The 13,127-nt window shown below is 49.6% G+C and overlaps 1 protein-coding gene across 4 annotated transcripts in view; it reads left to right on the top strand.

Moving 5' to 3' along the window:
• The window catches only part of LOC119970129 (paralemmin-2-like), a 446,039-nt gene that overhangs the window by 244,415 nt on the left and 188,497 nt on the right, over nt 1–13,127 (top strand). For all 4 annotated transcript variants that reach the window (XM_038804197.1, XM_038804199.1, XM_038804200.1 and 1 more), the window contains one exon: nt 10,476–10,561. In XM_038804197.1, the coding sequence (XP_038660125.1) occupies nt 10,476–10,561 (86 nt within the window). The remainder of the gene's footprint in view (nt 1–10,475; nt 10,562–13,127) is intronic.

Raw genomic sequence — 13,127 nt, 5'->3', positions numbered from 1 at the left:
AGTACTGGTTTACTAGTCTCAGTAAGATAAAATCACACAGCTGTACTCCCAGTTCAGCAACATTATCAATCATAGAATCACAGAATTTACAGTGCAGAAGGAGGCCATTCAGCCCATTGCATCTGAGCCACAAAACTCTGGTATAAACAACTCTGTAACCCTATGGCAGTCGAGCTCATCTCCCAGTGGTACAAATCACTGTCTGGGCATTCGGTACATTTTCCTCAGATAAACATCTGGATAATGACCTTAATGTAATAATGGGATGAAATGCTTCCGAAGAAGCAGAACTTGGGTGGCAGGGTGGTGCAGTGGTTAAAACTGCTGCCATACGACGCCGAGGACCCAGGTTCAATCCCGGCCTCGGATCACTGTCCGTGTGGAGTTTACACATTCTCCCTGTGGCTGTGTGGGTCTCACCCCAACAACCCAAAGATGTGCAGGGTAGGTAGATTTTTCATGCTAAATTGCCCCTTAATTGGAAAAAATAATTGGGTACTCTAAATTATATATTTTTTTAAAAAGAAGCAGCACTTGCATTTGCATTGTGACGTTCATTCCAAAGTTCCTTGCGGTCAATTAAGTTCCTTCAAAAAGTAGTTGCCCGTGTCATGCAGACACGATGGCGGCCAATTAGCACACAGCAAAGCAGCTGTGGGATATCTGCAGATCTCACCTGAGAAAAGAAAGACTTGCATTTATACGTCACTTTTTCACGACCGTAGGACACCTCAAAATGTTTTACAGCGAGTGAATTACTTGTTGAGATGTCGTCACTGTTGCAATGCAGGAAAAGCGGCAGCCAAACTGTGCACAGCAAGCTCCCGCAAACAGCAACCTGACCATGGTCTGTTTTTATCGTGTTGATTGAGGGATAAACATTGGGCACAAGGGAGAATTCCCCTGTTCTTCTTCCGAAGAGCGACATGGGGATCTATTAATTAGGCCCATCCAAATAGGCTAAGAGGGCCTTGGTCGAACGTCTCAGAGACACATCTCCGACAGTGCAGCTCTCCCTCAGCACGACACTGGGGTGGAATTTAATATCATCACCTCCACCCCACCCCACCCCTAGCCCCCTTGCACCCCGAGGCAAACTCAGAGGCATTAAGGTGTGCTCTCAGTCCTCCTGCTCTCAATCTACTGGCGTACTCCCCCCCCCGCTCCCCCCGCCAAAGCCCTCCCTGGTAATACCCCCTGGTATTACAATCCCGGACCAGACCCCAAGTGTGGCGAGGATACTGGACAGTAACCGCAATATTTTATTTTAATTTTGTAAGACTGTGCGGAAAGGATTCTTCGCTCCAGGAGCGAATACACAAAGAAATAGGGATATGGTACATTAAAACAAACTTTATTACACACACAGTATTACAATCCTTAACATCACACTCGAAAATAAAGCACAATTACCCCTTAAACAATACTACTCAATATAATGGATACAATACCCTCAACTGCTATCTTTATTCCCACTTAACCAATAAGGAAAAATACATCTCAGCTCTCAGTCCACTTTAACTACCAATGGCACATAGGAATATTTGAATACTTGCTTTACAGAGATGTTCTTTGAGAAAGAGAGATTGCTTCACACTGCTTTGAAGAAAAGATCTGACACCTGCCAGACCCATGCAGAAACTCTGCTGTATCTCTTCGGAAACTGTTTCTCAGCTTGTTTCAGCTCCACCTTGTTCTCAGACAAGTCTGCACTGCCTTAAAGATTGTTAATCTCTTTTAACTGAACTGCAGAGAGCAAGTTGCCTGACCTATGGTCGGTCACAGCTTCATCCAGAACTGCACTGACCTGCTTTTCCTACAAAATGCCTGATACCTTAGCTCCACCCAGTAACAACTTCACCTAACCGAGCTGAAATCTAATTAACTCCCCTTAGTCAAAACAAAATTCCATTACCCAAGCTTTTTATGAAGGTTTAAATGTACCCCGACTCCCAAACTTTCAAACCAAGTGTATTTTAAAAACATGACTACAGCAGTCTCACACACTCTGACTGCACCAAATACCTATAATATAATACATCTGAAATTCCTACATTCATCACACTGGGAACCTTATCTCACCCACACTTGCCTGTCTCTGGAGGGTCCATCGCCAATCCTCCTGGAAGGCCCGGCAATACCAGCAGTGGCCACCTCTCTGGGTGGCGCTGCCAGTCTCTGATTGGCCAGCACCTTTGGGCAATGGAATAACTCCCTGACAGTGGGAAGAGCAGAGATCCTGAGGGGAGCTGGGAGTCCTGGACTGGACTTGAACCTTGTGACTCAGAGACGAGAGTGCTACCCACTCAGCCACGGCTGATACTATATCCTGTCCTGCTTGAAAATTGTGCCTGTCCAACTAATAGATCAGGATCAAGTCTTGCTTTGAGTCCCATCCAAAGGAAGGTGCTTCCAGAATTATAAAAAGATAACGGGCTGAATTCTCCGTCCCGCCGCGCCAGATTTCTGGCTCAGCACGCCGGCGGGATGCTCCGTTTTGCCGGCTGGTCAATGGGGCTTCCCATTGTGGAGCAGCCCCACGCCGTCGGGAAACCCCCGGGCTGCCGGCAAAATGGAGCATCCCATCGGCGGAGAATCCACCCCAAATTTCTCTTTCATTTTGTGCGATCCAATTCCCCACAAGACAATCCACCATATTTCCCTCATCATCTGTGACTATGTTCTGAACTGGTTATAAATGAGCACCAGAGGGCAGCACGGCGGCGCAGTGGGTTCGCACAGCTGCCTCACGGCGCCGAGGTCCCAGGTTCGATCCCGGCTCTGGGTCACTGTCCGTGTGGAGTTTGCACATTCTCCCCGTGTTTGCGTGGGTTTCGCCCCCACAGCCCAAAGATGTGCCGGGTAGGTGGATTGGCCACGCTAAATTGCCCCTTAATTGGAACAAATATTGGGTACTCTAAATTTATAAAAAAAAAACAAAAGAAATAAAAAATAAATGAGCTCCAGGTTACTGGCCAATACAATTTTACCATTTTGACTTGTAATTAAGGTGTGTTGGAGTGGTGATGGGAAACAGGCAGACCCTTAGAATATGGCCACCTCTGGCTTAATGTGACTCGCGGGCCATTTTGGTGGAGATGAAAGGAGTGGGGGAGGTGGTAGGGCTGCCCCGCTGCATGCAACAGCCAATTGGGTAGCGTTGTTGACGGTGGCTTCGGCCCAGTTAAAGGAGATCAGCTGATATTTTCCGGTTGTCCTCCACATTCCCACAGGCAGCAGGGGTCAGTTTCGGTTCTCGGAGGCTTGGCAGGGGAGCCAGCACTCCAGATAGGCCGAGAAACCCTCTCTGCCCACCTTACAGCCTGGCTGCCACTGGTTACCCTGTGGAGCAGCTACCCACAAACTCCTCCCATCCCAAACCCTGCCCCCCCCCCCCCAATCCCCTCAAAGTTGAGGTCCGCCTGCCAAAACCGTTTTCTAATTCAAACTTTTTAAAAGGTTGGTGACGGGGTGCCTCCGTTTTGAAACTCCCTCTCTCGCTCCCACCTCTCTCCTGCCTCCATGCCAGGAAGCCTTGGGATTGGCCTGCGCCTTCCAGAGCCTGGCATCCTGAACTGGAAGACGAGCCTGGCCTTTGGCCAATGGGATGCCCTGGGGAAAAGCGCCGGAAGTGGCTGTTTTCCACACCCTTCGGGCCGGGCCTCTGGCCCACATTTCAACCTCGGCAAGGCCCAGAGAATCCTGCAGCGAAAACCCTTCCCTCTTAAGCAGTTCATTCACAACCCAAAAAGGCTCCGTTTCTACGGCAGACGTCAGGCCTGAACTCTTTCCATTTGTTCCTAACCTGGGAGAAAACTTTTCTTCACACATTTTTCATTGCTTCGCACCATGTTTAAATCTATATCAATAATCAGTGCCGTGATCATTGAGTCATACAGTGCAAGCGAGGTCACTCGGCCCATTGTCACTGTACTGGCTCTTTGGAAGAACTATCCAGTTAGCCCCACTTGTCTGCTCTTTCCCCCATTGCCCTGAAAGCCTTCTCACTCAAGTATTTATCCAATTTGATTTTCTGTTCGTTATGATTGGAGTGGTTAGTGGTTAGGTGGATTGGCCATGATAAATTGCCCTTAGTGTTGGGTTGGGTTATGGGGATAGGGTGGAGGTGTTAACCTTGGGTAGGGTGCTCTTTCCAGGAGCCGGTGCAGACTCGATGGGCCGAATGGCCCCCTTCTGCACTGTAAATTCAATGCATTCTATGAGATTGAATGCTTCTACTCTTCCTGGCTCTGCATTCCTGATCACAACTCACAGTGTGAAAGAAAAGTCCTCCCCGACTCTCCTCTTCCCACTTTCCCAATTATCTTAAATCCGAGGCCTCTGGTTCCCAACTCTCCTGCGGGTGAAAATAGTTTTACTCCGTCGAAAACCCTTCATCACTTTGAACTCTTTTGAGACTGAATCTCTCCCGAACCTTCTCAGCTCGAAGGAGGACAATTGCAGCTTCTCCGGTCTCCATCCACCTCCTCGATACCGTTCGGGTAAACCTGAGCTTGAGGGGGGAGTGGACAAGGGGAGGGAGATGTGTGAAAAGCAGCAAAGGCAACTGAAGGGATGGCCTCCGTCTTTGTGAGAAAGTAAATTCATGGGATCCTCCCTCTTGTTGGAGGTGAAGGTGGGCTATCACACGGCGAGAACGCAGGATATTTTACCATTTTGTTGCTCCTACCTGACAACATCACAGTATAGTATTACTCCCGTCACACCACTACTCCAATACTCCAAATTATGCACAGACTCCCTGGGATCGGTCTTGACTTTAGGATGCGGTATAAGATGGGTAAAAATGGATTTGGAAACCCGTGTTGTACTGATCTGTATATGTGCCGGTATGTAAGGGGTTAACATCTGTAAGAGAGTGCTAGACAACCACCAGATGGCAACATCAGGGGCAGGATTCACCGACCCCCCCCCCGTGGGTCCGAGAATTCCTGGGGGGCAGCGAGGATCCCGCCCCGCTGCCGGCTACCGTATTCTCCGGTGGCGTTTTTCGGGCAGGGGCGGGATTCACGCCACGCCGGTCAGGGGCCGTTGGCAGCGCCCCCCCCGGCAATTCTCCGGGCCCCGATGGGCCGAGCGGCCATCCGCTTTTGGCCAGTCCCGCCGGCGTGAGTTACGTATGGTCCCACACGGCGGGACCAGGCAGGTAAGTCGGCGGGGGGTGGGGGGGGGGCGCGGGGGGATCCGACCCCGGGGGGGGGGGCCACGGTGGCCTGGCCCGCGATCAGGGCCCACCCATCTGCGGGCGGGCCTGTTCCGTGGGGGCACTTCTTCCTTCCGCGCCGGCCCCTGTAGGGCTCCGCCATGGCCGGCGCGGAGAAGAGAACCCCCCGTGCGTGCACCAAAATACGCCGGCCAGTCTGCGCATGCGCGGAACCGCACCGGCAGTTCCACGCTTGCGCAAGATCACGCCGGCCCTTCTGCGCATGCGCGAATTCATGCCATCCCTTCGCCGCCGACTGGAACGGCGCGAACCCCTCCGGCATCCACCTAGCCCCCTAGACAGGTGTGAAGCCCTCACCTTGGGGGCCCGTTGACGCCGGAGTCGTTGGCGCCGGGTTTCCCGCCGGCGAAGGGACTTAGTCCCCGGAAGGGAGAATCCCGGCCCAGATCTATGTCTATAAATCACTCAGAGGAGATTCCCGCCTCTTCGTATCAGGAGTGACTGGTGAGCAGAGTGTTAGAGATATAGCTTAGTTGGCATGTGTAATTGAACATTATTTATACTTGTTCTTATTTATCTGATCATCAGTTATAGTTGTAGAAGAGTGAACAAACTCATTGTTATTTATATTCGTTATTCATTAAATGGTATTTGCTTAATTTGAAGACTGATAGTTTTACTGAACTACAACCATCAGACCATTCTGGAAGTAAGCAAAAGAGTAACGACATATTACTATCACGTCATTATAACACGTGTTACATCAGTCCCATCAACCTCAATGGAGAAAGATGTAAAACGGTCTCCCGGACCTGTTACCGCACAAAGTCGCGGTCTGCTTTGCCGCATTTGGAGGAGCGAGAGGCTGGAATCTCCATAAAGAATTCCAGGAAAGGGCAATGTCACATCCTCGTGCCGCTTGATTTCATTGCTCACCCTGCCCGCATAGGACAGGCTGCATCTCGAGTTGGTACGAACGAGGAGACTGAGGGAATGCGTTGCAGAAGTCTTTAAAACTTTGGGGAGTTTGATTGGGTAGATATGCTTCGGAGGAAGCATTTCCACTTGGTTGGGGGGTGGGGGTCCCCTTAATAAATGGAGAGGGGGGAATGCAGGAGACTTCTTCACCCATCGTGTTGGAATGCGGAACTCGCTACCACAGGGAGTAATTGAGGCAAATGGTGTTTAAGGGAAAGCGAGACAATCATATGACGGACAAAAGGAATAGAGCGATATATTGTTAGGATTTGATGATGAAAAGAAGTGGAGGCGTGTATAGAGCGTAAACACCAGTATGGGCTGAATGACGTGTGTCTGAGCTGTAAGTTCCATGTTAAATCTATGTCATTCAATGTCAAGGTTTCCTAAGCTTCTCTGGCCCAGTTGAGATGAAAGAGCTCAGTTTAAGCCTGGCAGGCAACATGCTTCCACCAATATACTGATATAACTCACACAAAGTACAAAGATCCCGGGGGCAGGTATTAACCAGCATCAGCAATCAGACTAAACAAAAGGGGCCTCTGTTCACTTCAATGCACATCATCCGTCTTGAGCGCTCCCCGCCTTCAATTAACAGATGGTACAGGATCCTGCTCGCAGCTTTGCTGTTCTGTGATGAGGGTGGGAGGTAAGTATTGAGTGTAACTTGAGTAACAACATCCTGGGGAGGGATTAATAAGAGCAGGTGTTACACCCGTCCCCATCTGCTTACTTCTTACAAGAGCCGCTGGGTCTAGTCGCTAAGGTCAAAGTGGACGACGCAGCTCTGATTGACCGTCTCCCTCTCTCTCTCCCCCTCTCACCCAATCTCCACTTTTCGAGGGAACACAGGAACTCAAACCTCTTCAGGTTACACATTTCCCATTCACGTTCCCACCCTCTCTCATTCACTTCACTTTTCACACAGCAAAAGGTGGCACGGTGGTTAGCACTGTTGCCTCACAGCTCCAGGGGTCCCAGGTTTGATTCTGACCTCGGGTGGCAGTCTGCACAGAGTCTGCACGTTCTCCCTGTGTCTCGTGGGTTTCCTCCGGGTGCTCCGGTTTCCTCCCACGGTCCAAAGATGTGCAGGTTAGGTGGACTGGCCGTACTTAAATTGTCCCTGAGTGTCCAAAAAGGTTAGGTGCGGTTATGGGGATAGGGTGGAGGATTGGACCTAGGTTGGGCGCTCTTTCAGAGGGTCAGTGCGGACTCGATGGGCTGAATGGCCTCCTTCTGCACTGTAGGGATTCTATGATTCTATTCTATGGTCTCCTTCATCCACTTGACAAATCTGAAACTTACAATGTCTCAAAAATCTCAATCTAAGTCTGCATCCTGTAAAATTCCTCAACCTGTGAATGAATACAGAAAAAGACAGAGCACAGCGGTTACCCAGAGAGTGATAGTGTAAATACTTACAGGGCTGTCAGAAAGAAAAACTTAGTTTTGTACAATGTCTTTCAGGACCTCAGGACACGGCAAAGTGATTCACAGACAACCCAAGTGCAGTCTCTGCTCTAATGTCAGAAATGCAGCAGTCACTTTGTCCGTAGCGTGGTCCCACAAACAGCAATGTGATAACGATAGATTTCAGTGTTGACTGAGTCAGCCTAGATCAGATCCTGATCCAGATCGGAGGAAAACCCCAGCCGTAGAGAGTTTTGAAGGCCTACGTCATATTGTGCCTCAAATTACTCATGCCGTGGTGGTGTTGTGTAATGGTTCACTCGGAGTCCAAGTTGCCATAGCAACGTACATTTTTACTTGCGTTTCGTGCTCCGGAGTTATGGGTAGTGATGGTTGAGGCTCCAACTTTCTTTCCATTGAAAGGCTGACTGGAAACCTCTGGCACTCTTACCGCCAGCCAATGGTGTGTGTTGGAAGGATTTACAAGTTGACATTCAACCTATTATGACTGCACCTTTCTTGGTCATCAAGTCCTGGGGTGGAACTTGAACCCAGATCTTCTGGTTCAGATGCAATTCCCAGGACAGTGGGGATATCTCCACTGCCCTTCTTCAAACTAATGCTGGGGGATCTTTCACAGCCACCTGAGATGTCAGGCAGGGCCTTTGTTCATGTCTCATTCAAAAGATGGCATCACCAACCATGCGGCAACACCTTGGTGATGCCTTCACCTAGGTGTGCCAACCTAGATGTAACCTGGGCAGGCGTGCCTTGAAATACTTCACCCATTGTGTATTTCCAAGATGCTTTGGGTGGGTCTGTCTGCGGGAGCCACTGTTTCAATAGCCAGTACTTTGTCTCCCCCTTAGTTTCCAATGAGTTCCCATAGAAACATTACAGTGCAGAAAGGGACCATTCAATCCATTGTGTCTGAGAAAACAAGAAAGAGCCCCTCAGTTTAATTCCAGCACCTGGTCTGTAGTCTTGCAGGTTTCAACACTTCAGATGCAGATCCAGGCGACTTTTAAATGGGTTGGGCATTTCAGTCTCAAAAACTAGTTGAGGCAGTGAATTTCAGACGGCCACCACCCTCTGGGTGAAATGGTTCATCCTCATGTCCCCTCAAATCCTTCCAGCAATCGCCTTAAATCTGTGTGTTTCTGTGAGTTGCGGTGGGTGTCTGGATTATAGGAAATGCCTCTCTCTTCACACTCTCCTGAAGGTGATTTGTTGGTTTCTCACCTTCACCTTGGAATGTGGCCTTGCATTTTACATTGTCTCTTCTCAACATCTTTAGTGATTTAGGAAGGTGGAAATTGCCTGGGGTTCCAACTCAAAATCCCTCCTGGAGGTTCTTCCAGAAAATGACATTCTGGGAAATGATACCTGAGTAATTACATGGATGGCTTGTGGTGCAGTGGGGAGAGTGAGTCAGAAGCTCTGGGTTGAAGTCCCACCCCAGGACTTGATGGCCAAGGAAAACAAGTTCATAACCCGGCCAAAAAAAGTTGATAATCTGTAAATCCTCCCAACACACACCAATGTCAGGCAGTAAGAGCAGGAGACACTCCTGGTCAAAGAACATTGAGGATTTCGCCATCATTAGCCGCAGCTCCAGGTTACAACATGCTGGTGACCACAGAATCTTGGACTTCTTGAATGATCTGAAACACAGACTACCACCACCAGGTGAGTAATCTCTGGCACAATATACCATTTGGTTCCCGAGACACTCATATCTTGGGATTTTCCTCACATTTTGTCTGTGCCTGTCATAGATAGATTGAAAGATTTAATTGCTATGATTGGTCAACAGGTCCATTATCATTATAACACGTGAGTGGCAAGATGGTAGAATTTAGATGGATCTTTATCTTATTTCGTTATGGGCAGCACGGTGGCCTAGTGGTTAGCACAACCGCCTCACGGCGCTGAGGTCCCAGGTTCGATCCCGGCTCTGGGTCACTGTCCGTGTGGAGTTTGTACATTCTCCCCGTGTCTGCGTGGGTTTCGCCCCCACAACCCAAAAATGTGCAGAGTAGGTGGATTGGCCACGCTAAATTGCCCCTTAATTAGAAAAAATAATTGGCTAATCTTATTTCGTTATGTTCCTGACCATAAAAGGGAATCATGAATGACAGAATGAGGCCCGTGTAGGGTGCCTCCTGCCATTAAACGGCCTACCAGCGAAAGCTCAAACATGAAGAATGACCGCTTATCCAACACAACGGCAAATCCCCCAGAGAGTGAGTTGGGGCATCAGTAGTCAACACATAGGGAGCCAGTCTACTGAGCCTGAAACATAGAAAATGGAGAGTTTAGAAGGTGAATCACCCCGGGTTTGCTCTCCTTGAGAGCTTTGGACTCGGTTATGGGGATCGGGTGGAGGTGTTGACCTGGGGTAGGGTGCTCTTTCCAAGAGCCGGTGCAGACTCGATGGGCCGAATGGCCTCCTTCTGCACTGTAAATTCTGTGAAATTTAGATCTTATTTGCCTTCTTCAGCACAGAGAGAAAATTGAAGGTCGGGAGAGATAAATGACCAATATATTTGAGCCTTGTGGTTGATGAACAGGCTTTGGGGAGCTATGAGATGAGTTACTCACCACAGAATTCCCAGCTTCTGACTTGCCCTTATAACCAAAAAATGTATGGGGCTGACGCAGTTCAGTTTCTGGTCCATGGTAAGCCCCCAGCATGTTTATAGTGGGGGATCCGGTGATGGTAATGCCATTGAATATCAAGGGGCGTTGGTTGCACGCTGTCTTGTTGGAGATGGTCATTGTTGGCACTTGTGTGGCGCGAATGTTGTTTCTCAGAATCCTCTGAAAAAAACAAGTGACCTGATTTGTGCCACCAGAAGCGATGTGTTTTAGTTTGTAAGTTCTAATTGTTGCCTTCTAGGGGAAGAAGTAAACATCACCTTCCAACGCAGAGAGCCAGTTCAATTGACCGTGTGTGGCATCGCTGGAACTGAGCACACCACAGGGGTAAGTCACTTCCTGCCCAATACCTGAAAGTCTTGACAGCTTAACACCTCTGCAAGGGGCAAGGGAGACAGGGCCTATTTGGCATGGCTTGTAACTTTTGTGCCCTGTCTAGCTGATCGCAGTTGCCAAATGTCAACAGAGAACCGATATATCTTCATTGGAATAGCAGAAGAGGAGAGACCTTTGTCTCACTTTTGAGACATCAAAAAAGTCCTATGTTTTTTTTTCTTCTTCTGCTGTATCGTGCCTTGTTTCTCTCCTTATCCCTTCATGTTGCATTCAGAGGATTTTTATGTTGCCATTCACACCTAATTTAGACACAACCTTTGTTTCTTCACTCTACCCATTTCCGTTCTCTCCAGCTGTTGCTTCAGGAAACCTTTAGCTATTAAATCTCTCCTGCCCTGCAGCCTATCACCGACTTCCTTCGTTTTTCATTTTGCCCCTGAAATGTTAATTCTGTTTCTCTCCCCACCGATGCTGCCAGACCCGCTGAGTTTCCCTGTCCTCATCTGCGGAGACAGGAAAACGGAGTTAAACGTTTCAAGTCGATGATGCCGCGCCCCCCCCCCCCCCCCCCCCTCCCCCCCACACCCCGTCCCATCCCAATCTTCCATCATCCTTTACTCAGTCTGACCCGACGTTTAATCCTATGTCTTCTGCAGCAGACGTCCTCGACCCACTGGCTAGTCCACTGCTGATATTAGCCATGAATTGTATTCGTTTTTGGGGTTTGTATCTTCTGCTTAAAAATCAAGGCCAGGACTTTACGCTCCGCCACCACTCGCACCACCAGTGCCCCCCCCCCCCCCCCCCCCCACCCCCGCCCCCCGCCACCCAACCCGGGCCGGTTTTGAGGTGGGTGGGGAGCATAAAATTGCATGGAAGCGATTTCCTCTGGGAACCTGCTTGCCCCAACCCAGACGCAATTTCATGGTGGGACAGGCAACTCCTCGGATAAGAAGCCTGCCCATGCGCCTATTAAGGCCTTTTTCCACCCCAGCTTCAATTTTTAGGTTGGGTCAGGGTGCCAAACAGAAGCCTTCACCTCGATCTTGGGCAGGAAGGGGAGTGGAGGGGGTGGGGTGTGAGGGGCACATCAATCTGAAGACACCTTCAAATTTGGGATGGTATAAGGCTCTGATCAGACCCCAGTTGGAGTATTGTGAGCAGTTTTGGGGCCCGTATCTAAGGAAGGAAAGGCCATATCTAAGGCCTTGGAAAGGGTCCAGGGGAGGTTCACAAGAACAATCCCTGGAATTAAGAGCTTGTCGTATGAGGAACGGTTGAGGATTATAGGTCTGCACCCGTTGGAGTTTAGAAGGAAGAGGGGGATCTTATTGAAACTTACAGGATACTGTGAGGCCTGGATAGAGTGGACGTGGAGAGGATGTTTCCACGTAGGAAAAACTAGAACCAGAGGGCACCATCTCAGACTAAAGGAACAATCCTTTAAAACAGAGATAAGGAGGAATTTCTTCAACCCAGAGGATAGTGAATCTGTGGAACTCTTTGCCGCAGAAGGCTGTGGAGGCCAAATCACTGAGTGTCTTTAAGACAGAGATAGATAGGTTCTTGATCAATAAGGGGATCAGGGGTTATGGGGAGAAGGCAGGAGAATGGGGATGAGAAAAATATCAGTCATGATTGAATGGCGGAGCAGGCTTGATGGGCCGAGTGGTCTATTTCTGCTCCTATGTCTTATGGTCTCAGGGACCTGGGAGTTCTGGTCCTTGCATACCCTCCGACACTGAGATTACAACCCCCACCCCCACCCTCCCCACTCCCCGCCAAGGGTATCCTCTCCCTCCTACCCCGGGAGCCCTGGTACACAACCAAAGTGCGGTCCTCGGACTTAGGTTCAGGCACAGAATTGCTGTGTCTCTTCAGGCCGCTGCAGCGCCATGCCTGGAGAAGGCCGGAGAGCTGTTGGCCAATCTGATTGGCGGACAGCTCTCCAAGACAGCTTTCCTTGTATGGAATTCCTTGTATTCCTTATATGCCCTTGTATGGATGCTCAACGTCAGCAGGCCCAAGATTCAGGCCCAAGTCAACCTTTTGCTTTTTCTGTTGGCATGCCAAAATTAGCGCCACAGAAGAGCCAAGCAACGATAGAGGCTGGGAGTCCTGCGGCGAGTATCTCACCTTCTGACTCCCCAAAGCCTGTCCACCATTTACAAGGCACAAGTCAGGGGTGCAACTCCCCCCTTTCAGCTCCAACATCACTCAAGAAGCTCAACACCATCCAAGACAAAGCAACTCACTTGATTGTTCCTCCTTCCACAAACATTCACTCCCTCCACCACCGACGAACATTAGTAGCCATGTGTACCATCTACAACAGGGGTGGGCAAACTACGGCCCACGGGCCGTATGCGGCCCGCCAAAGGTCTTTATGCGGCCCACCAAGTCATTAAAAAATATATATTATTTTTTTTTAAGGTTAATGGGGGGGGGGGGGGGGCTGTTGGGTTACTTACTGGTATAGGGTGGATACGTTGACTTGTGTAGGGTGATCATTGCTCGGCACAACGTCGAGGGCCGAAGGGCCTGTTCTGTGCTGTAC

This window comes from Scyliorhinus canicula, chromosome 8 (assembly GCF_902713615.1).
Source record: "Scyliorhinus canicula chromosome 8, sScyCan1.1, whole genome shotgun sequence".
NCBI classification, from domain to species: domain Eukaryota; kingdom Metazoa; phylum Chordata; class Chondrichthyes; order Carcharhiniformes; family Scyliorhinidae; genus Scyliorhinus; species Scyliorhinus canicula.
Note: the sequence above shows the minus strand (reverse complement) of the source record. Positions and strands in the feature narration are given on the sequence as shown.